The sequence below is a fragment of the Nipponia nippon genome, unplaced genomic scaffold, assembly GCF_047370975.1.
Source record: "Nipponia nippon isolate SJK-2023a ecotype South Korea unplaced genomic scaffold, ASM4737097v1 scaffold_1, whole genome shotgun sequence".
Lineage (NCBI taxonomy): Eukaryota > Metazoa > Chordata > Aves > Pelecaniformes > Threskiornithidae > Nipponia > Nipponia nippon.
Genome location: NW_028262290.1, coordinates 132589281 through 132614710, shown reverse-complemented (window position 1 = coordinate 132614710; position 25430 = coordinate 132589281). Strand labels below are relative to the sequence as shown.

General features: G+C 37.6%; 1 protein-coding gene across 1 annotated transcript in view; it reads left to right on the top strand.

The window, feature by feature from the left end:
- The window catches only part of DNAH11 (dynein axonemal heavy chain 11), a 163190-nt gene that overhangs the window by 29295 nt on the left and 108465 nt on the right, over positions 1-25430 (top strand). Inside the window, 20 exon segments of the mRNA XM_087750792.1 lie at positions 712-795; positions 2134-2292; positions 3738-3860; positions 4118-4239; positions 4653-4878; positions 6172-6263; positions 7405-7528; positions 9075-9098; positions 9100-9225; positions 10357-10590; positions 13448-13579; positions 14643-14771; positions 14773-14804; positions 15619-15775; positions 15893-16038; positions 16834-16950; positions 20282-20420; positions 22875-22967; positions 23098-23292; positions 24759-24836. Of these exon segments, the coding sequence (XP_087606918.1) occupies positions 712-795; positions 2134-2292; positions 3738-3860; positions 4118-4239; positions 4653-4878; positions 6172-6263; positions 7405-7528; positions 9075-9098; positions 9100-9225; positions 10357-10590; positions 13448-13579; positions 14643-14771; positions 14773-14804; positions 15619-15775; positions 15893-16038; positions 16834-16950; positions 20282-20420; positions 22875-22967; positions 23098-23292; positions 24759-24836 (2532 nt within the window).

The following is a 25430-nucleotide window of genomic DNA, read 5'->3' as shown; positions in this document are numbered from 1 at the left end:
ATGTTTTAGGACACCCAGAGTAAAAATATCTCTGTTCTCAAGTTAACCCATTTCAAGACAATCCCAAAGCAAAACGACCTTTGTAGTTTCATTTTGAGCTTTTTTAAATACCAATAGCTTGCTTTTGAATAATTAAAATCATTGACTCAAAATTCGGAAAGCCAGAAAATTCCACGTCGGAACTGAGGACTGTACATTAGAAAGCTGTAGAAAACTAGAAGCAAGAGTCCAGAAAAGTCAGTGTACAGACCTGTATAGGAAATCAGCCTTGTAAAGTTCTGTTTACCTCAAGAAGTTGTTTTTCATAGGCAAGGTTAAAAATATATGTACTAGATTTTCTTTCCATAATTGTTTGCCTAGCATTTGTATTGCCAGGAGGGGGTGCAGGGCAGGTTTTGCCACATTTCCCAGGTGCATCTGTATATTATCGGTGGATATAGGTGAGTGTTTAATAGCACAAGAAAGGTAGGTATGTATGCCTATCAGAAACAAGTATAAAATCGTTTAAATGCTTGGGTTTTGGGTTGAATTTTGAGAAGATGAATTATTTTGCATGCTTTCTGGGTAGTGGTGGTGTAGGGTTGGAAAAAATAGGGTTCAAGAGCTATTGCTGGTGATGGGCTTTCCCCCTGCATCCATTTATCTGTTATATAGTAGAAGCTTGTCTTTACCAAATGTTGTTGATACTTTTAGCTGTACTTTCTGTTTCAGAGCAGCACTGATGATTGGGCTAAAACCCAGTGGAGACAGATTAATGTGGAACAGATGGATGTGGAGCTCGGAAGGTTTGCCAAGGCAGGTTCCATAGCTGTCTCTTTCTGCAATTTATCTGTCTCGGTGCCACCCCTTCCTCACTCTTCCCACCCACTTTGATGTTCCAGTGGATTTGTTGCTTGCATCCAAACTGAATGCTCTGGAACATGTTTTGTTTTGGGGGCTTTCTTTTAAAACTTTATTCTTCTGACTGAGTTTCCAGCCCCTGTGGAGGTACATGGTCTAACCGTGCTGTCACTTCTCTGAATTGAGGCAGTATGTGAAAGAATAAAGAGGGTGGGGTTTTATGACAGGCCCCGCCAAATGAAAGTCATAATTTTTAGAGACAGGTGGAATTTGCAGAGGTTTATCTGCTCTGCTCTTAGACATAACTGCAGAATGTTGGGAGTTGCAGCCAAGATGCTAATTTTTAAAGGGATGGCACTTTCTTTGCTTGAAGTGTTTGCAAAATTTTGTTGATAGTAGCCTGCAGAAGACAGTTCCAATGGGACAAGTGAAGTATGAAGCAAAAATAGCAGCAAAGGCCCCTAGACTATTTGTAGGACACTAGAGGAATAGCTGTGGTTCATAGACAGCATAGTAGTTGAGTATGGAAGGAAAGAAGTTTTGAACCTAATGGGTATAAAGTTTCTTCTTTACACATTTGTTTCATTCAGGAATAAATAGGTTTAATTGCATGCCCAGTTAGCAGTGCTTGAAGAGAAGAATGAGACTTGCAGCAGATGCCTTGACTTAGGGTGCTTCAAAACAATGTGATTCCACTTAGCCCGTTATGATACCTGTGATAGGGGTGGTAAAAGGAGAGGGTTGAGCTAACCACATTCCCCTTCTGCTTTTGCATCATTTGCTGTGGCACATATGCCAGGTCATGGAACAGAGAAGATGCTGATCACTGCCTGTGAGCTGATCACTTGTGTCATGTTCGTCATGCTCCAGTGTGCCTATGAGTCTTCCTTACCCCTCTGGATGCTGGTTTTGAATATATTAAATTTATGGATACTTTTATCTGCAGTGAAATAATTAATAAGAAAATTAGACTTAAATCATCAGGGCTGTGATGAAGTAAATGGCTCTGATCCAACTATAATCATAAAATCACTGTGTAAATGCAGCGTTAATACAGTTCCATTACTATAAGTGACATACTGGGAAGTACATTTCCAGAGCCTTTGCTTTATCTGCCACATAAACCAATGACCCCAATAAAATATTCCCTAGACTTGCGCTAACTACAACTGTCCCACACATCTGCATGTGAAAGTAGAATTTTCTGACAAACCTAAATTTTTCTTAAAGCTATCAGCAAGGTGCCTGTTAATGACAAGTAATTTTTGTAGTTATTTTCATATTATTCCTTAGGAAATGCGGTCTTTGGGTAAAGAAGTTTGTTCCTGGGATGTATATAGGGGCTTGGAGTTAAAGGTGAACAATCTGATGTCATCACCGAGGGCAATACTAGAGTTGCAAAATCCTGCAATCAGAGAGAGACACTGGTACCAGGTCATGAATGTGACAGCAGTAAGTATTCGACCAAAGAGACCTCGGTGATGGTCTTTCGTGCTCTACTATACATGCAGCAGTACTGTCAGGCACATGGTAGAGCCACTGCTGCCAACTATCCAAGGTATAAGTGGAGCAGAGATTTAGGTTTCAGATAGAGGCATCTCGTGGGTTGACAAGTGAATTTGTGGTCTCTGCTCAAAAGGACCCAATTCCCTGAAGGCAGACCTGCCTTGCTAAATTAGAGGGTTCTTCCATACCTGGCTGTCTCCCTGCTAAGCCTGAAAATAGCAATAAGCTTGAAAGGTTCTGTGTCCTGTCTGGGACAGGGGAATACTTCCCAGTAATAATTTCTATTAAATATTTATAAGAAAAACAAGCAATGTGGCTAGAAACATTCCTGGATAGCAAAAGAGAATGTTTCTTAATAGTGAACAGAGAAAATGATGGGCAGAGGGAAATGGCAGGTAAGGAAAGGCAGGCCACCTGAAATACCAGCTTACTAGTAAATTTTTTAAGAATTAGTGCATAGGGAGACTGTTGACCTGACAGTAGATGGGGGGGCGGGGGAAGAGAGGGGTGCCAGAAGGGGGAGAGAAGTATGCAGTTTACCCACCTGTTGATTATATAGCTGGAAAACCAAAGAAGTTTGTATGAACAACAACAACAACAAAAAGTTATTTCAATTTTTCAAAAAGAATCCCAGTGGTTTTGGATCCTAGGGTATAACATGGACCAGTTGTTAGTTTTCAAAATTTGAATAAAAATTTCTTTTAGCCATTTTGAAAAAAAAAATTGAAGTTCAATTTTCAATCACTTTTTAAAATGAAGAAAACTGGAAAGCTGAAAGAAAAACAAAGACGGTGAGCATAACAGGATGTTTCTATTCCAATATACCAAGCATTTTTAACAGTTTTAATAAAAACACATTTTAAAATTATTTTTAATGCAGAAAGCTCCTAAACAGGCCTAGCACAAAATTTTTGTGGGTTTTTTTTAATAAAATAGGATTGACTGTTGTCTTTTCAAAGCCTTGATTAAAATTTTAAAGGGTTTTTTTTTTTTTTTTTTGTTTAATCGATATCTTACAAAGCAGTAACAAAACATGGCAGATACTCCCACCACTTCCCAAGATTTCTAGTGTGCAAATACTGCGTCCGTAGCTTACGTCAGCTTCAATGGCAGCTGTGCAAATAACCTTGCCTTTTAGTGTTATGACGCACAATATGCCACAGTACAAGAAAAAACAAAAAATACAGTAACAGCATCAAGAAATATTCCATCTAGGCTGATTAAGTTCACAGTTTTAGTCCAAATCTGGAAGTATATTCAGTATCTAGAGTGCATATAACTTACTCATTGTTTTTTACTTGGATTCCATTTGAACACTTCGTTATATGCTTATATCTGATTTTTCTTTTTTGTTTACTTATTTTGCTCTCTGCTGTCTCTTTGTTTTATAGGTCAGGCTTTTAGTAGCAGAAGATACTACCTTGACAGACCTTCTGGGACTTCAGCTTCATAAAGTAGAAGATGAAGTCCAAAGTATAGTTGACAACACTGTGAAAGAGTTCGGTACTGAAAAGGTGAGAGGTACCCATTTTTTCCTTCTGTTTTTGCATTTGTTTGATTAAATTTTGTTTCCAGAAATTAATGATAGAAGTGAATATTTTCATGTGACTTACCTAGGGAGCAAAATTCACAGCCTAGTGAAACTAACTTCTTGTCTGTGGTATAGATTACCATCACTGTGAATTAAATATAATTTAATTAAAGTTCTCAACTCAAACTATGAAGTGTGATATATATAGACAGATGTTATTACTACTTTTGTTGTTCCCAGATTTTGGCAGAAATCAGCCAAACATGGGCTGCCATGGAATTTTCTTACAAAGAGCATCACAGGAATGCAGCTCCTTTAATAAAGTCAAATGAACAGCTGCTTGAAACTTTAGATAACAATCAAGTAAGGATTTAATTAATAGAAATACTATTAGTATAGCAATATTATTCACTCCCTTGGCACAATTGGTTAGTTAAAACTTTTTTCCTGAGTCTTTATTGCAGAGTTAGGTTTTTTCCAGATATTAGTCCTGGGAAATTATATGTATGCTATGTAACTATATATATTCTAAAAATATTTCCCGTCTTCATGTAGGAGTTAATAAAATTACAGCTTTCTGAGCTAATATTTTCTTAAAACTTTTTTCTAAATCATTTAATAATATGCTGTCCATTTGTAGTGTTTAAAGATGTCTTCTGTTATGATATACGATAATAACAAGTTACAGGAGAATTTGTTAGACTCTTATTAGCTCTGGTTGCTCTGTTTGATAAATTCTTTTGATTAGTGGTTTTTGCTGTTATTTGTTTTTCTTGGTTCAGCTGCAAACAATTCTGAAAAGTAAATATGTGGTATATTTCACCGAACAAGTGAAAGGTTGGTAAAATAAATTAAACATGGCAGATTCTGTCATTTCCATTTGGATGGAAGTTCAATGCACGTGGTCTTATCTAGAAAATATTTTCACTAGCTCTGAAGATATCAGAAGCCAGCTGCCTGAAGATGCAAATGGATTTGATGAAGTCAACAGAGACTTCAAAGTTAGTAGAGTTAGTGTTTTATGTCCATTTATATCTTGCATTTGAATTATTTAGTGTATAACTAAATAGAGATTTTTTTTAAGTACTACCATATTGACAGTTTAGTTTGAGTGTTTCTTTGATAGGCTTGTTTCTAACCCACTGAATTTAACATTATTATGAGAGTCTCAGGCTTACTTGGGAGAATATCAGAAGTGGATTTTTGCGTTCTTTATTATTAAAATCAAAGTAATTATTTGCCTTGTTTTCCTTCTGCATGGACTGGTAGCTGCTGGTTGACACATTGTCACAAACCATGGTTTGTGACAAAGTTCTGCAGGTCATTCCTTCACATGACTTTAATATCTTCTTTTATTTATGCTTTGTTAGCTTTTTAACCTCCTGGAGTCACATAGAGATATGATACTTCTGACTTACAGAAATCCCTTCTGCCAAACTCTGTATCATTTAGGACAATGATAGTTGAAGTACAAGTTTATGGTCTATTATTTATTATTGGCCAAAGGTAATCACAGCAATCAACCTAAACATTTGAACTTACACAAAGTATCATGCCTTAATTGTTCATTCTGACCAAAAAAAGTCACTGAACCCTTGTTTAGAAAAGATAATAACTTGTATGTTATCAATATACCTATAATTCAATCCACTTATGCCAGGGAAAGTTCCCATTATGTATGATTCTGAAAAGCTAAGATATGATAATGTTCTATAGGGAGGTTCTACATTTAAATTTTCAAATACATTTCTAATTGTTTAAATCTGCAATTTAAACAATGTGGGCAGCAGTACATCTAACTATATGCCAAAAAAAAAAAATATTCACACCTTTGTACGAGTTGAGAACCCTGTTAAGAACAATGAAATTATTCATGCCATTTAACATGCATAAGTTTCTTCATGGTGCATGTTGAAAAACGCAGGCATTGGGCTTGCACACATGAGCAGAATTATTGTACAAGTTAATGCTTCTGTTATGATCTGTCATTTTTATCTTGTTAGAAGAGTTCTAATAGTATAGTCAGTGGTATTTGCTTTCCTCTAGTGCAATCCTTTCTGTTCACTTTACATTTCTTTCATGTTCAGTCTAAATGCTGTCAAAATAGGCATTTGTGGATTTTTTTTCTTTTGCTGTTTAAGAACTAGAATCTAAAACAATCTGATGAGATGCCTTCTTCCAGCTGTTTTTCCCAGTGCTTTTCTTGTCGCAGTATAGTAAACAATATGAAGTAGAAAAAAAAAATCTGAGGGGAATTCCACATGTTGCACTAACTTCCTCGCACTTCTGTACAGGAGTTGGTGACTGACATAGCAAATACAAAAAATGTGATGGAAGCTACAACCAAGCCAAAGGTGTATGAAAAATCTGAAGCTTTGTGGCACAGGTAAAATTTCCAGTATGATTATGAATTGTTGTAAAGTGTAGTTCTGGAACGGTCAGGAAATGAGACCTGTCAGGTCATGTTTGCTTTTTGTATGGGTGTGAGATGATCTTATGATAGTATTTTTGTCATTTTTTTTCTATTTGACATATTGGATTTCTACTGCTTTTTATATGATCAATTACATGTGAGGCATTGGTTCATTATTTATGGGTTGCATGATGTAAAAATTGTCAAAGGTCAGTTTGGATCAAACTAATTTTCTCCTTATCCACAACCTGGGAGCTGGGAGTCTTTCTTTCACGCTTACAGCAGGAGATAGTGGATTGTGTACAGCAAAGGTCCTCCTTCAGCACACTTAAAGGTATGCCTTGAACTTCTCACTAACTTTCACTCTTCCTGCCTGTAGGAGCAACGATGTTTGGAGCCATAGCCTGTTTCTCCTTGCAAAATTGTAATAGGAAGGTTAAAAAAACAAAACACAAAGCTGTTTTTTGAGATGTCACTTTTGTTATGAGAGATACTAAGCTAACAGCTAAAGTGCATCAGTCACACGTAAATAAATGTGGGGTTTTTTTTCCTCTCCAGATAGGCATGTCATTGAGTATTTTGATGCTTAATACTTTTTGTGTCAATACCAACACGTTTTCCTGTCTGTTATCCTTCATACATAAAAGGAAATGTGTGCATCTTAAGAAAAGTGGTTACTTTGTTCCCCCATTAGACTGGTTCTTAGCTTTTTTAATTTTTTTTTTTTTAAATTTATCTGCAAATAACTGCCCTGTCAAATAAGAAATTTTGTTCTTGTCCCTTATTTTCTAAGGCTGGACTCTGGAAGGCTGAAGGGGAGTTTCCACTTAGCCAAACTTTTCAGGGACTTTTCTGGCACAATTCTGTTCTCTTAGGTTCCTTGGTCTGAATAAGTAAAAAGAGCATGTTCTGTTTCAGTTTCTGGCAAGGAAATGTGTAAGATTTGCCACCTTACCTGTTCCTTACAGTTGTATTCATCATTATTATTTTAAATCGCAAGTGGACTGTATTGTTCTGTTTTACTCTTTGATCTGATTTCTTCCTTAACTGGGAGGGAATTCTTGGCTTTAGGGTGATTAAAGGCATGTAATGTTAAAATCTGTGTTCTTTTCAGACTTTCTCTTTGTGAATAAGCTCTGGCTAAATATTTAGAAACCAAGCACATAGCTTTTCCTTGCTTCTTTCTTTCTTCAGCAGACTTGCTAGACATCCTTTCAAAAGGAACACAGCCAAAATATGTGAGCCTCCTTGCATACTATTGTACTTAATTTTGTCTACAGAAAGGCAAGTTTTCCAGCTAACCATGTGAGGAGGTATTATCGTAGAACTGCACCTTTGTTTCTGAGTGTTAATTTACTTTACAAATAGGAACACTTTGTGTAAAGAAGGCAGTAAACATTTTCCCCCCAGCTAGGACAACTACAAGGTGTTCAGCAGGGAGAGATGAGACCATCATGCTGAGGAGAAGTGTTACAAATCCTGTGCTGTCTCTCGCTAGAAATCTAGCTATGTGCAATTTGCATTTATTTGGATGTTTGGATTGTAGGTTTGCAGGAATTAGAAATGAAAAAGGTCAATGAGATTATCAAATTATTCTGCTTCTGGTGCTGATTGATCAAATTTCAGGCATGTTATGCAGAGTGATGATAAGACTGAAAGATCTATGGTCTCTGTTAGGCTGTTTCTGCTTGAGCTGCTGACCATTGTACAAGGAATGTTTTTGTAGCTATCCTTCTGTTTTCCTCCCTTGAGCAATGATCTGCTAGGTTTTGTGACGCTTTGAGACCAATTTGTATGAAAGCACAGGCACTTTGATGTATTTCAGAAGCTTTATACTATGTTATCTACATGCCAGATGATACTCCTGGCCTCAGTGACTATCCAGCCATGGCCATTAATTCTCTGAGTGCTAGTTATTGGTGTGTCTCAGGCAAAGCCTTTTTAGATGTGATGTGACATCTAACAGAAGAAATTATACTTTTTAAGAGGATGAAGGTCTTGAGGCTTGAACACTGAGCCTTTTCAAACGTGATGACAGTCTCATAGCTTCTTTACGTAACTAAGTCTCGGTGACTAGTTCTAGTTCTAGTTATCAGGCATAGATGCTGGTGCGTAGACAGTGATCTTCAAACTCCACGGTCTTTGGAGAGGTGTGTAGTTACACAAGGCATTTAGACCTGAATTGACAATTTGTGAAATAAGCACTAGCTGTAATTAATAACAATTTCAAGACTTTTCAGTTTTATATTGAGCTATGTTTGTCCTTCAGATTCTTCTGGTGACTGATGATAGTGTAATTAACCTCAGCTTTTCCCATAAAAACCTCCTGTGTAGTGATTGTGCACCAGACAGTCGGATAGTGTCACCGTGTCAGTCTGTGCCACCAGGGAAATCAAAAGTACTCATTATTTGTTCAATTGGCATGTGTTCTAATACTATGGAAAAAAATATTTTAATTTTTTTTAATTTTCTTTAAAACTTAATAAAATGTTGATTAATCACCTGCTTATTCAGTGCATCTTACTTGCTAAGATCAATTGAAACACTATGTGCTGAAAGCATTAGAATAAGAAACACAATTGTACGATTAGTGCAAGGACTTCATGTTATCCAGTTAGTTGCTAAAAACTGTGTTAAATTTTGCTGAACCACAGAATCTTATTGTGTATAGCAAATTTTAGAGTGGTAGTTATCCACTTTAGTAGAAATAGGCATTAAAGTAGTGTGATTGACACAAATCTAAGGTAATCATTTTCATTATATGTCTGGTATTTTTGGGTGCAGGTGGCCCATCATCTTACCAAAATTTTTTGATAAAGTTGCTGATCTTAAATTTCAGGAGAATATAGAAGAATCTGTAAAAGCTGCCCTTGGGATGCACAGCAGAGAAAAGGAGTATGTTGCATTCTATGAAGGGTATGGATGCAGTGGTCAGGTATGTTGAGTTATGTGAAATTTCCTTCATGGATTTTGCACTCCTTGGGAAGTAGATTAAGCAGACACTTTCAATGGCATGAAATGCTGCTTTTAAAAAGGTAAATTTAGAAAAAATAGTAATTAAAAAACACAACTATTTTTTCTAAATTTCAAAACATTTTGTGCCCCAAAACCGTGTAATAAACTAATAATTTAATAAATTGTCTAGCTGCCCCTAAAAAAATTTTTTTTTTTAAGAAGTGTAGAGAGTTACGTGTTTAGGAATAATGAAAAAGAGAAAAAGATGTACTAAAAGCTATGGAACTGATGAAGCCTATGGTTGAATGTTGCATTTCTCATACTTCCTCTCTTCTTCTGCTCTTTTATTTCATCTTCCATTATACTTTCAGATCCCCTCCTCTCTTATCCTTTAGCACACACCTCTCCAGACCTCCAGCTCTCCCCCATGTCCCCTATCAGCTGAACAGGCTTTTAGCTGTTTTTGAGCCTTGTATTTGCTAATTGGCCAGCCAGTATATGTGCTAACTGGGTAGTGGTAGGTCAGAAAGAACAGATCAGCAGCTTCTGAGACAATAACGTATTGTTCTCAGAACAGTGCTGAATGGATAAGCATTCACATTGCATAAAATCAATGTTGCGTGTGGTTCTACTGATTGACTGTCTCAGCAGGGAGGCCCCAGACTGAATGGGCAAATATATGCAGCTCGCCTCTTAGAGATAGTTTCTCCAAGATACAGCTACATTTGAGTGCATAGAGACATAGGAAAGACTGTATTGTCTGTGTTTACTCTGTGTCTGATGAACAGAAAAACTTCAGACTTTCATACTTGGAGCTCTAAGGCTCTATGTCTGTGGGTTTAAGTCAAATGGATATATAAAACAAAACAATGTCTGTTATGTCAGTAATTGGGAAGGGCTCCTCTGAACTAAATCCTACTGAAGAGGCAGTAGGAGAGAAAAATGGAAGGAAAAAAACCACTCTTGGTTCAAGTTTTTAAAGAGTGTTTATGTAAAAAAAAATCCTTTGTAAAGATTAATGAGATGAGCTTCCTATATTCTTAGTATAAAATGTACCATTTATGTTACAGGCATAAATTTATGCATGTTTGGGGTTTTTTTTCTTCAAAAGGTAGAGTCTTGGTTGCAACGCCTTGAGGAAATTGTACACAAAACAGCGTGCCTCTGCATCATGGAGGTGATACTGGCCTATGAAGAGAAGCAGAGAGAACAGTGGGTTTTTGACTGCCCAGCCCAGGTTGCACTTACTGGTTCACAAATCTGGTGGGTTTCAGATGTTGAAATGGCATTCGGTAGGCTGGAAGAGGGCTTGGCATCAGCCCTGAAGGATTGCCACAAGAAGCAGGTATGGATATCTTCATTTTCTTTAATTTGGTGAAAATAGGTACAGTGTGAAAATGGTCTCATAAAAAGAGATGAGTGGCATATATAATAATTTTAATCCTGTAGTAAATAAACTGCTATTAGTATCTACTGAAAAAAGAAATATGCCTTTTGCTTTCATTTCTGGTATCTCATGGGTGTTTTTATCACATCTTAATTACTGAGTTTTCCGTGGGATTATTCTGAACTGAGATGAAAGGTTGTCATGGTTTAACCCCAGCCAGCAACTAAGCACCACGCAGCCGCTCGCTCACTCCCCCTTCCCCGGTGGGAAGGGGGAGAGAACTGGAAGGGTTAAAGGGAGAAAACTTGTGGGTTGAGATAAGAACAGTTTAATAATTGAAGTAAAATAAAATAGAATAGTAGTAATAGTATTATTAATAATAATAAGAATACAATAATAATATACAAAGCAAGTGATACGCTATACAATTGCTCACCACCCACTGACCGATGCCCAGCCCACCCCTGAGCAGCAATTGCTGCCTCCCGGCCAACTCCCCCAGTTTATGTACTGAGCATGACGTCATATGGTATGGGATAGCCCCTTTGGCCAGTCTGGGCCAGCTGTTCTGGCTGTGCCCCCTCCCAGCTTCTTGTGCACCCGGCAGAGCATGGGTAGCTAAAAAGTCCTTGACTAGTGTAAACACTACTCAGCAACAATCAAAACATCAGTGTGTTATCAACATTATTCTCATACTAAATCCAAAACACAGTGCTATAGCAGCTACTAGGAAGAAAATTAACTCTATCCCAGTTGAAACCAGGATAAAGGTAAAAGCAAAGATACTGCCAAATGTCAACCATGATAGTGTGGCAAGAACAGAGTATGCAACTAGTACATATACAAGTATTAAACCCATATATTTGTGCAAGGAAGCCAAAACCATTGGTCTTGTTTGTGTCAAACCAAACAGATTACTACTTCTATTATTTGATTTAGACCCACTTCAGAAGGGTACCTTCTGCCATTTGATTTTTGTTTCATCCTTATTCACCTCCAGCTTCTTTTGAATGTTTTTGTTCTGGTGTGGATATTGTTTCTCTATGTGAAAAGTTTAAGCAGTTTTGGTTTTATTTTCCAACATAGAAAATCTGCCAAACGGAAATATGAAATAGGAAAGAGACTTTTAAGGGGGAGGAAATCTCATAAAGGTGTCTAAAATTATCCCTGTAATAGAGAAGGTGGATAAAGATTAATCTTTGTTCGCTGTTTCTCATAATACAAGAGCTAATAAGCACTACCTGAAGCTGTCAGCAGATTTTAAACAAAAGAAATACTTTTACACAGTGTACAGTTTAAAATGTGGAACTTTTGGCTACAGAATGACAGAAGTATAAAAAAGGCCAAATAAAGGGTTAGCCAAATTTCAGTCCAGTTCATGACTATTAAATATGATGATAAAAGAGGTGGCGTGGTTTTGAGGGTTTGGTATTTTTGAGTTGTTGTGGATTTTTTTTTTTGCTTAGTAAATTCTGGCTGATAGGTCTGTGGCAAATTGTGGCATATGTTCCCAGGATATCCGTCTCCTGGACTCGTTCTTTATATGCCTTTTGTTGTTTGTTTGTTTTTTAAAGAATCTCTGCTAGCTTCTGTGAAAGACTGATCCCTGATGAACCTCTATATGATCCAGGCAGGCTATGCTTTTGTGGTCGCTTTGCAAGCAGAGCTGAGCGCTGTCCCATGCTTTGCTGCTTCCTGATGGTGTAACCTGTGGTGGCGACTTTGGAGTTGTTCTGCTGTAAAAAGGGTGGACTAGGAAAGATCATCTGGACCTCTCTGCAGATAGCAGCTCACTGCCGTAAAGAAGTGAAGCTTTGGGTGTGTTTAAAGGAAGATGCCAGGCATATTTCAGTATGCCTGACAATTTCATTGAAAATGTTGCTATTGATATCTCCTTCATGCTATGATAAAGAAAAATAAGCCTGATGAAATTACCAGCTGGTTTTATTTTTGTATTTTTGTATTTTGCATTTTCGAAATCTATTAGGGCATAGACTCTGATTCTCAAATATCTTGTTTCCATGGAGTATTACATTCTGGGGCTTTAACTCTGTCTCAGTGAAAACAGCACCACTAGGTGGTTTTGTATATTATATAAAAATAATGCAGAAAGTGTAGTGTTTGAGGTCTCACTAATTCGCCACCCATTTTTAAGCCAGAGTTTTAAAACATGTACAAGCACAGTTCTGTCTCACACTAGCTACCCAATAAAATATATCTTTCTATAAAAGTTAGTTATATTTGCCTCCTTAAAATTGCGTGCAGTAGCTGTGTACATTTTTCTTTCCTATTAATATGAAACCTGAAAAATTCCATAGGGTCTTTCTACTATGTAACTCGGTATAATAAATTCATATAATGTTTTGTGATCTTCCCTTCATTGCTCTGCCTATTTTCAAAACGTGATCTTTCCTAAGGCGCATTTTCAAACAGTTTGGCAATACATGTTCTCAAGCAATTAATACCACAAGTTTTGTGGAGTCTGGTGGATATCTCTGTGGAGATGGTAACCACAAAATTTACAATTCAACTTCATGCAAATCTTTTGCTCCATCCATTCTTCCTACCCTGCCTACTTGACCATCTTCAGTATTTGTGCTCATCTGGATTGTCATTGTCTTGGAGGTGATTGAAATGTCTGTTTAAACCAGGATTTATTCTGGCATCTGAGGTTTAATATCAGTAAATTTGTACATACAAGCTGGTTTTTGTGGCGATTTAATTCATGATGTAGGCAGAAATAATTTCTAGAAGCGATAATGATAGATGCTACTGGGATCCATCTGGTCTTAGAGAGTTACCTAAATCCTTTCAGGTCATTCAGCTAAATGCTCTTATTACTGTGCTGCTTGGAGAACTTTCCTTGGGTGATCAACAGAAAATCATGACCATCTGCACTGTAGATATTCATGCTAGAGATGTAGCAGCAAGCCTTGTGGGTCAGAAGGTATGTGTTTGGATCGACTATTTTTTACGCTCACAGTTTTAGTGGTTTTGGAAAGAATTAATAGTACTTAAGCTAAGTTTGGGTCTGGATCTGCATGTGGGCATGAGGAAGGAGAAGGTGTAGTAGTTACAATCATGAGGATGGCCTGCTTCAGAGCTGTGTGCCGTGCTTGTGTTTTTGGGGGCTATTGCCTTCTGAATTTAAAATTTTCCTGAACAAAAGTCGGGTCTCAATTTTTATTCTACTTCTGGGAACCATTCAAACTTTTAGTAGATTTTCTGTGAGCAGCAAGATATTTCCTTTAAATTTCAGATCACAAAACTGAGTGCAGACAATCCTCGGGCAATCTGAGCGTTTTTTCCAAATGTCTTTAGTTATTCTGCTTTTAATTATTCCATCTTCAATCATTCACAGTGTGTTTTGCTCTCCTTTTAGAGGCATACATGTGCATATTTAGAGCAAGGTACTCCTCTTGTGTGGTGACTCTTTATAAGTGCATACAATTACAATTTTGAGCGTTTATTTAAACTGAGGTCCTCTTTCTATGTATAACTTTGTTCAGGTAAAACTAAGGTGGCTGGCACATGTTGCTGGTTTGAATGCATGAAATGTTTCACTGGATGGGGAGTGAAATGGGAAAGAAATCTCATTTTCCTTTTGACCTCCTGAGCCTCAGAAATAAAATGAGTTTCTAAGATGGCATGAAGACAAGAAGAAACAAGGCTTGAGGAGTAAAATGAAACTCATTCTGGTCAAAGTAATGTCTGCTCCCATGCAAAGACTGCATTGTTTGTAAGGAGAGGTCTTGGCTTAATAAGTGGCAATGCGTTCTGCTGTAATAGCTCTATTTAAAAGATCTTATATTACACTTGCATCTGTATAAAAGCACAAATGCCTCGAGGTGCGTCTAATACTTTATAATTAGTTATAGTAGTTATTATTCATAAGTGGCTAGGAATGAGGTGTGAAACCTAGTGAAGACAGCTGTGGCTTTGTGATGGGTCACATTTCTTTCATCTGGATAGCTCCTACCTGGCATAATGGCTCTGCAGTGGCTTTTTAGGTCACCAGTTGCCAAGCTTTTGCTTGTCTGTCACAGCTACGCCATAGGTGGGATGACACCCAGAAACACTATTTTGCTAACATTTGTGATGTTCAGTTTCAGTGCTTCTATCAGTACTTGGGAAATACCCCCTCGGCTAGTTATTACACCTTTGACTGACAGGTAATGACTGTTACTAATGACAGTGTCTGCTTTATCTGTTTCGGTGAATAAAAAGTTAAATGTTTCTCAGAAATTCAGTGTTCTTTCATACTTCATAGGTATTTTAAAAGGTTATTAAGACACAATATCTTTGAGTATATGTGTGCAGGTAGATGTGCATACTGAAGTCATGGTATGATTTTAATGTCCATTACTTTTCAAATAACTGAAATATTTCTTGCGTAACTTCATGTATATATTCAGTGTCTAGTCTGAAGAAGAATATGAATGGATCTATACCAAGGTTAATGAGGAGTTTTCAGCAAAAGAATTTTTGTTTCCATCTGTTAAAGTCCAAACCACTACTTTTTTAATGCCACGTACAATGAAGCTTTTTTCGGGAAGTGTTTTGGCTCCAGAATAGAATTTCTTGTAAAAATTGGTGATCCAGAATGATGCACCTAGCAATCCTGGCTGGCTTAGTGTTTACAACATTCAGTTGAGGGGGACAATTCCAGGGCTCAAGTATTTGAAATAGGGAAAGTGGCAGATACAGCCTCCTTTTTCTTGTCCTGTGTGACCGCTAATAGGATACTCCTTCTTGCTAAAAAATGTTGGTGTGGTCGGTTTTCATATCTAAAATAAGCATTTTCCGAGTAGTGCCACATCATCATTTTACATGAACATGAAACATTAAATTATAATGAGAAAGTGGACTCAGAATAAATTTCCCATGAAACATAAGGTTTGGAGGAAAAAAAAAAAAAAACAAAACAAACCACCCAACATTGTCGATGTTCCTTGCAATGCTAACAATCGCTTTTCTTGTGTTCAGGTGTTACATTACTCTAACTCAGTCTCTCCACCTAACAATGAGAGGTGGTCCTGTAGGACCAGCCGGCACAGGTAAAACAGATACCGCCAAAGATTTAGGCTGTGCCCTTGGTATGATGGTGTACATCTTCAACTGTTCTGAGCAGATGGATTACAAGGTGAGATGTTCTGCTAAGCAGTATGGAAATTGTTGTTTCATTTCTTTTTCATACGAAGTACATCAGATATTGTTGTTTTCAAGAAAAAGATCTTAAATCGTTCACTTTTTATTTTAGTCTATAGGGAATATCTACAAAGGTTTGGTCCAGACAGGAGCTTGGGGATGCTTTGATGAATTCAATCGCATATCAGTAGAAGTTCTGTCAGTGGTGTCAGTGCAAGTAAAGACTATCTATGATGCCATTAGGAACAAGAGAAAGAAGTGAGCATTTTAGCAGTGCTGCTTTATTATTCTTTGCAGGCTATAAATACTGAACCAGTAGAAATTTCTTCCAGAGTTCCTCTGAAACCCTTTGTAAATGCAGGGAGGGAGTAGATGGGGACATTAAATTACTTGTGTAATATACTACTTCAAAATAACTTTATCTTCCAAATGTAGCAGTAAACATGAGTGAACTCCTGGCCCTATAGGAGTCCAATTAAAGCTTTGCTGTTGAAACTCTGGTCTTGTTCAAGTCCCACCATGTGAAATCAGTGCATCATATGGTGAGAAGTTTGATGGCGTTCAGCTTCCCAAAAAGCCTCAGGTGTTCCAGGGTTTCCCAGTGATTTTGAGACAGGCCTTGTGTTTCCACTGTACGATCTTCTCCTTCCTCTGCTTCCTTTTCTTGACACTGTCTCCCGTCCTTTTCAAACCCACCGCATCCCTATCAGTCTCATTTATTTTGCATATTTTAAAAGTTAATCCCTCCTATAGACATACTTCAGACATATGAATTTTTTGTTGCTTTAGCAGTCCAGTCTTGTCTTTCCAAATTCAGTGCTGACCAGAGGAGCCACAGATTTCTAAAAGCTGGTGCCTACCAGGGAAATGCCTCTATGTTTGCTCAGCTCTAATAAACTTTCCTAGGCTTTTGCTTTTGGCCACTGTGTGAGACTGGATCCAGGCCCAATGCACCTTTGTCACCTGACCCATGATGGCTGGTTTTGTATGATGCAGTTGTTTACATCTAATCCAACTGTAAAATGTTTGTAAGCATTATCTTTGTTATAACAGATTTTTATTCCTCGGTGAAAACATTACATTGAAGTCATCAGTTGGAATATTTATTACCATGAACCCAGGATATGCAGGTCAGACAGAACTACCTGAAAATTTCAAAACTCTGTTCAGGCAAGTATGCTATAGTGTATTTTTATGGTATACAAGTATAGCAAGTGTACATTTAGAGTACACATGTCACCTAATGCTACTAGCCTTGGTTTGCAATGAAGTGCAATTTGTGTTTGCTTCAGAATTTGTGCGGGGGGCGGGGGGGGAATCAGTGTTCATGTTGTGCCTGCCTGTACACCGCAATGACAAGGGAAATTAAATGTATAACTTGCCTTTTTTAAAAATCTACTTAAAATTTTAAAGGTGCCTGTGAACACGTGGAATGTACCTAAATATGTGCAAGAACATTTGCTGTTTTGTGGTAAGTAGGAATCCTCACAGCTGGCTTAGCCTAGTAAAATAACCACCTATATAAATGTCTAGCTATCACATTCTTCCATGGGTGTAGGCATGCATGCCTTCATAGATGTTTCATAACTACCAGTTAAAAATGAAGCTGTATACTCTTACTTAGGAAGATATTGGATGTGTGATTGAGAAGCTGTGAAAAGTATAACGCACAGCAAAAAAATGTATATGCTTTTCGACACTGTAGGACAGCTCATTATCTTTTTTTTAACGTATGTATTTATGCTTTATATCCTAACACTAATGTTTCAAGGAAGAAAGTTTTTTAAATTAAAAGATCTGACTGTATTTTGCATGCTGCGCTCAGTGAGTTTGTATCAAAATAATGTTTCTGAGAGTGAATTAATTCCACAAGCGGTTGCTTCAGCATGGTGGGCAGTAAAATGATACCAATTTATTCCGACAAGGTGTTGGAGCTGCTCTTTGAACTATGTGGTAATGGTCTTTGACTTAAATGGTGCAGGGCTTGCTTAAAAAAGAGTTGTCGTTTGAAATCCTTGCTCTTGCATTAACGCTTTTCATGGATTTAATCAAGACTGGAGGAAAAAAATGATTCTGTGATTTCATTTCTCAACGTATTGAAGTTCAATGGGGCAAGCTGCAAGGCATTGCCAGGCTGCCTGGGGAGGCACAAGTATAGACGTGCTCTCTGGGATCTGCTTCTCTGAGCAGTAATTCCCTTTGATTTTTAAAAGATAGAAACTTAGGGCAGAACTAGGCATCACTGTTGCTTCTGTGAGCAAGTTGAAACACAGGTACTACTTTCTTCTGTATTAAAAGGTACATCAAGATTTTGGTGTATTTTATTATTTCTGCTTTAGCCATGGAATTCCTGACACCATACTCTTTCATGCTTTCACTGCAGAAAGACACAAAGTCTGCTAAAGTTAGAAAGCTGGTTTGCTCAGGCACATCTCATCCTCTTGCCAACAAAACATCTTGCTTCGGATGGCAAGGACCGGGCAGCAGCAGCAATTAGCTTTCTTGTTCTTTGAGCTTAAATTACAATGATTTGTAACAAGCAGTAAGTAACATCTGTTTACAAGGAGGAGGTTAGGATTTGAATTCATGTGCCGCTGCAAAGACTGTTGCTGAATAAGACCCTATAGTTATGTCTTGGCAAACATTGGAGGGAGACCCTAAGAGATGCATCCTGCTTCCCCATAAGTGTTTTTTTTTTTTTTAATATTTCACAAGTTAGCTATTGCTTTACCAAGCCTTCTTATTAATTGCTATCTAAGAACCCTTCAAGGAAAAGCTGGATTGGTGCGCACCAAGGGAATGATGTTGGGCAGCCCCTCAATTCAGAACCTCGTGCAAGGGAGGACAGCGTGATGGGGACCCCATCCACCCGTGTCTGCTAGGTGTGGCTGCCACCCTTTCTGCATTCAGGGTCAGCTGCCTTGGCAGCCACGTCTTCTGCAGTCAGCTAGATGTGGTATTTGGCAAGAGCAGGAGGGCTCACTCCCTGTTGCTACCAGGTGTTTCATCTCAGTGGACTACCAGAGGACAGAAGATGCGTGTGATTTATGTTTGTTGTTTGGGTTTTTTTTGTTGTTGTTCCTTTCTTTTTTTTTATTTAGGAAGAAAAGATAAGGGATATGAAAGAATATTAATAATATCTCTATTGAAAGATAAAGTCAAATTATTGCTTTATTTGATGTGCTTTCTATTATGGTTTTGTTTCTTTTTTTAAATTTTCAAAATGTACTTGCTACATAGAGCTGAAGTGTTACCTTTACTTGGTAGTCACATAAAATAGAAAGCCTTTGGAATTAAAGTATGAACTGCTGCATTTGGGACTCGGGAATTCAGCCCTGTAGCTGATGTCTGTAATAGCTCTTATCCATTGTACAATGCACAGGAAAGGTGGGAGGTAACTGGTAAAGCATTAACTCCTCGTATTTGCCACCTAATAAAATCTCACAAGAGAGAGAAGAAATATTAAATACTACTAGCTTGATATTTCTTGTGCCAGCAATTATTCTATTTGCAAGAAGGGTATTGGTTATGGTAGGTAGAAGAGCATATAATTTTTCATAATTGACTGCAATGTGTGTAGCAGTCCTTGTCTGGGCTTATGAAGAAGTGCTTCTTAGGGAATAGTTTACTTAAAAATTGTTTAACAGAGGGGTGCTTACTCTTTTTCTAGACTGTATGTTACTGATTTCTGTCAGAAATATACTGCTGGACTAAACCACTGGTCTTAATTTTGTCATATTTAAATATGAATGGGGAACAAAAGGGATCTTCGTATTTGTCAGTAGTAAGTAAAGTACTCTGAGGGACAAATTTGCTGGTTTGTAGCTGAGCTGAACACCAAATTGAAGATCTCATCTTTGCCACTATGTAACTTCAGTAGTGATTTTAAATGAGGAAATTGTTTAGCCTTTGCATTATTGCTTTGTTACTTTTTTAACTAGAGATTTTTCTCATTTTTATCACTAAAATGGCTGTGGTTTTGTTCTAAAAGTTTGACCTAAAGGTTATAATTAAAAAAGAAACAAACAGTGAAACCTCCAAAGGCAGCCATAACTTCATATAAAAGCATTAAAGCCCTCCAAAAATCGAAGTCCTTTAAAAAAAGGATGGCATTTTTAGCAATGGTAGGGTGTTGCACTTGACTTCCAGACCCTGTACAGCTGCTGCCAGTGTCGTCCAGTTGTTGGTGGCAGGTGACGCCACTGCAGACTGTGCCTGCTCTAAGTTTCAGTAGTACCTGTCTCGCAAGCCCCGCGTTTATCAGCTGCCTCTTTTGTGTACAGCGATGTTACTGAACACTAACAATCAACAGTGCCTAATTAGCTCCTTTTACTTTGAAGTAAGGTCCTTGTTAGCTTTGACTGACACTCTTAATTGTGACTCTCTCGAGCTCTGTTTTTAAAAATGTTTGCACACATCAGTCATTTGATTTAAGTGACTTATTCTTATGTTTAAATACTAATCTGTGTATTTGGATTATGGGGTTTGTTTTCTTCTGTAGACCCTGTGCCATGGTCGTCCCCGACATTGAACTGATCTCTGAAATTATGTTGGTTGCTGAAGGGTTTATTGATGCACGTCTGTTAGCCGGGAAGTTTATTACCTTGTATACCCTCTGCAGGGAGCTGCTTTCTAAACAGGTGAGGGTCTCTTTGGGCTTCTAGGTTTGATACATGTTAATTAGCACATACTCCATACCAGTGTGGCTGGACCCTATAATAATAGGGGTTTTTTATGTATATAGTCTTATCTTTTATTTTGAAGACACTTTAAATTTTTAAATTGTCAGGTATGAATTTAGAAGAAAGTGCCCTTTCCTCTAATCTTGGGACACTTGTAATGCATTAATTTTGCATTAAATAATTGTATATCACTGCTTCATACCTGGGATGACTGAACTACATCATGCTGTTGTGTAAGACCTCTATTAGAAATACAACTATCTGTTGGAGCAGAGAAAAACCTTATAGCAGAGTAAGAATTATTCTGAAAAACAAATAACTTATTCTATTTGGATGAATGTTTCTTTAAACTTTTCCCAATAAATACAGTGGAGGACTGTTTGAAAAATGGAAATAAAATTATTATACTAGGAAGAATTCATATTCAGAATAATTATCTTAAAAATCTCCAACTTGTAAAACTTGGAAGGTTTATCATTTCTTCCCTGTACATGTGCTGTTTACTCATTTCCAACTGTATATTTTTTCACAAGACATTCTTAATATTCAGTTTTATTAGTGGAATAAGAGCTTAGAGAACTTTTCAACCTTAAGCCATAAACTCTCACAAGCAGGGCCATTACAAAAGCAAAAGCAGCTTTATTTTCATGCCTGCATAATTTTGAAATTATCTCTAAATATCCTGAAGTTTTCCTGACACATTCTTACAATGTTTCTAGAGATAATGAATTTAAACTGTGTATATCTTAAGATATCAATATTGTCTGCTTTATTAGAGCCAGGGATTCCTCAGCTCTAATGATTACTTTGTCTTGGAATAATTTTCTGAATTCAGCAACATCATTTATACCAGTGTTTGCCTCTTCAATATTAATAATAATATTATTAACATTTGAAGCAAAAACTAGAATATTCTTGTTTGTTTACTTTTAAAATCTTATTTGTTTTAATTTTAATGGAAATGGGAGAAATCAAATCCCTTTGACAAAAATTCTGGGCTGCTGCAGAAAATACACAGCAGTTCTGAGAGTTCTGAAAATATTAGTCCAGTGTTGGGGTTTTTAGGACTTTCAATATACCTTTGGGCCACTAGGATCCTAGCCTATGAAAACTGCTTCAGAACAGGGTTGTCAGGGCTTTCTAGTGCATATGCTGTGAAGCAAGGGACTTCTGGTCCTGTCATGCCATGGCAAATAGCCTGGATGTCTTAAAATCCTTGTATGCTGGACAATCCACACAGCAGGCTTCTGTGAAGAAGCATAGCTTGCTCTTTAACAACACATCAGACAGCAAACCAACAAAAATTGGGGGGGGGGGGGGGGGGAATCTTACCTAAATTTAAGCAAAAGCTCATTAAGCCCAGTATATTCCTAAATTTCCTATTTTCCTAACCAGCTCTGTGTTTAATTTCTTTGGCTAGGTGTACCATCTGTAAAATGTGGAGCCTCATTTTCATTGTGGATACTCAGCATCTTTAGTACCTCAGAAAAAAAAATGACATTTTTTCTTACTGATGATGAACTGTTCTGAAGTTGAAAATTACTTTTTATTTTTTCTTCTTTGTGATATATTTAGTGCATTTGATTCACAGTTATAGAGTGCTGCTATCATGGAAGGCGATAGTGACATCTCTCAACTTTAAAAATTGTATATTGTTAAGTTGTGGGTTTGCTACTGGCTCCCTTCAATCATACAAGGTGCTGTTCAAATTGTTTAAATCTCAAAAATGGTTCAAGCTCCTTCTATTTCTACTTCTGTGTTACCTGGGAAGGAGAGGGAAAGAGGTAAGTGTTACACAGCCCTGGAAAAAGGAGGAAGAGGAACTGAAAAGCATATGCGTGACGGAAAAAGTTGTGCCTTCTGCACTGGGTATCTGCCTTCCCACAGGCAGGGCTTAGGGGAGGATATAGGCTTTTTCTCTGCCCTTCACTTACGAAATGTTTCTAGGTTTTTCCTGTAGGCTGAGAACCTATCTGTTTCTCTTTTCCTTTAATGTTGGTGTTGGAGCTGGTTGCAAAATATGTTGATAGTCTGTCCAATCTTCTCTTTTGGAAACAGAAAAATATTGCTAGCATCAGGTCAAATTAGTAGAAGTTTGGCAGCAATTTTTTGCTTGCCTTGTTTCATCATGGAGGTATAGTTGTAATGAATACTCGATGGTGCAAATTTTGCTATGTAAAAGTAGGGAACAAAGTGGTGGAATACTAAGAATTAGATAGATAGATATACACATTTCGCTCTTTTTGTTTTTTCTTTGCTAGACTTCCAACACTGGCCTAAGGCCACTGCAAGACCACAAGGGAATAAAAAGGTGTCATTTTAGTCTGTGTGTAAACCGATTGTTTTCTTCGTGAACACTACCACCTAGTTTTATTTCCTGTGCTGACATGACTAGTTAAACTGTTTTCAGAGGACCATTATGACTGGAGACTTTGTGCTATCAAGTCAGTTTTGATAGTGGCTGGCTTACTGAAATGAGAAGACAAGAATAGACCTGAGGATCAGGTAAAATCTTCACTTAAAAGCATCTAAGAGTAGGAGCTGTTTCTGGTGCTTTGCCTTTGAATAAAAACAGAATCCTAAAAAGAGAAGGATTTAATGCTCTTATGGTATGTGGTTTACCATCCTTTTCCAGGTGCTTATGTGAGCCTTAAGAGACTTCAATTTGCCTAAAACAGTGACAGATGATATCCCAATTTTCACGGGCCTGATCAGTGACCTGTTTCCAGCTCTGGATGTTCCGAGGAAGAGGAACCTGCAATTTGAACAGATGGTTAAACAATCTACCCTAGAGCTTCACTTGCAGCCTGAAGAGAGCTTTATTCTCAAAGTAAAAGAATTCATTGCTTTTAATTACTCCCCTTAAGAGTTTCAATCAAAATAATTGCAAATGGGTTGTATTAGACATGAAGGTTATTTTTGAGTATGTTACAGTATTGATAAGATGTCCTCAATGTCTCGGTACTTCAAAGGCGTTTTGTCGTGGCAGTAATGCTCCTCAGTATGATAAATATGCCCGTAAGGAAACGTGTATCCTGTTCAAAAAAGCTGTTGACAGTGACAAACGTGTTTGTGTACAGTACCAAGCAGTTGTACTTGGTAGCAAATTAATTGTTGGTGATTATCTATAGGGAGGAAAGAAGAGTAAGGGAGCAAAAACATAAATAAGAAGGCACGGATTTGGAATGTGCATGGTTACATGTGACTTTTGTGTGTTCTGGTATTTCTGTATAATATAATGCACGTTGTGCTGTACACATTAAAAACATGCATGTACACGTATGTATGCATGTATACTCACAAGAATTAGTTGTCTATAAGCTAAATTTAAACACTAATTCTAGTGTGAATTACAGACAGGGTGAAAAGGTGAAACTTGGAAACACTGGTTAGTATACAGACCAAATAAAACGTGTGCTTATTTGGACTACTAAGAAAGTATATTCCCACCCTCCTTCAAGGAACACCTACATCTGCTGTATGTGATAGCACACTCCTTATCTTTGTTAGGGTAGATTGGCAATTGAAATAACCAAGCTGGTTAAATGTGACTGATCTCAGGATTTATAAAAGATTTTCTGCTCTTGTCTATCTTGTTCCGTTATCCTGACAGAAGGGTGAAAGACAGTAAGCTATACCTTGGGGTATTATGAAGTTTTCAATCAGCCTTCTATAGAGTATTTTGATTCCTGCTCACTGGGTGAATCAGAAGATGAGCACTGAGGAACATGGACTTGTTCCTATTGGACTTCAGAAAAATCAGTGTGGATGCTCTTTGCTAAGACAGAAATCTATAAGCAGCCACAAATCTATAAACAGCCACACTATTTTCATTCTGTGGCTCACATATACATTTCTTTCAAAGAAATAGTTTACTTTAGTGGACTGATTTTGTATTTTACCAAATTGTAGCTGCGCAACTGTTCTGAGTGTGGAATTCACTCTGCTAAAGTGATGGCAAAATAGTGATAACTGTTCTGTATCCCTGGGTTGGCACAATCCTACTGGACTGTATGGCTGTCTAGCAGAATAAGATTTGTTCTCGCTTGTTGAGATAACTGCATTCATTAATTTAAGCCAATTTTCTTCCCGTTTTCTGGAATACAAACAATGTTGCTTGATGCAACATCAGCTCAGCTGAGGTAAATCTGCCGAGAAGGTGTAAGTTCATTTTTTCCTGTTAAGGGGAATAGGAACGTGGAAGGGGAGATAATTTTTGTGAATAATTGTGTCTCTGTAATAAGAAGGACAATAGGAGAGGAGAGGTGCTCGCTGTGTATCCCTTTTGTGTGGCAGGTTGTTCAGCTGGAGGAGCTACTGGCAGTGTGTCACACTGTGTTTGTTGTTGGAAATGTGGGGACTGGAAAGAGTAAGGTACCTGCCTACCTACGCAGCATGTTTCCTATCTTACATCGTAAAGAAATTGCCATGGTTCTTTTAGAAAACATTCTGCACGTTGTCTTTGCCTTAAGCTGCAGCGTAATAACACGCTGTTCAGGCCATCCAGTCAGCCACGTGATGTTCAATGGCAAAGCTCAAATGTTACAAGCAAATTCTACATTTTGTGTTGTTTGCATGTCCCAAAGGAAAATTAATCGTGGCACCAAGTAATGAGCATTCAATTTGACAGATAGACTAAGTAATACTTTGTTCTGGAAGGAGGAGCAGGATGGTTTAATTAGGCTTCTAGACAGAAATAGTGGAATATATTGCCAAAACACTAGACAAATACTTCTAATAGATAATGCTTGCCCATTTCTGCTACTAAATGTTGCCAGCTGCCTGGATTTTCTTCCTCATTTAACACTTTCTATTAGAATCAACTGCAGAGTACAGCCATTTCGGAATGGGAATCTCCTTTCCTATCCTTAGGCTTAATGGAAACTTGGGACTAAACTAGCACAGAAAGGACGTGGCGTGGCAGTTCGCGCAGGCAGAGCGAGCAGGCAGCTGGCGAGCTCTCCTTGT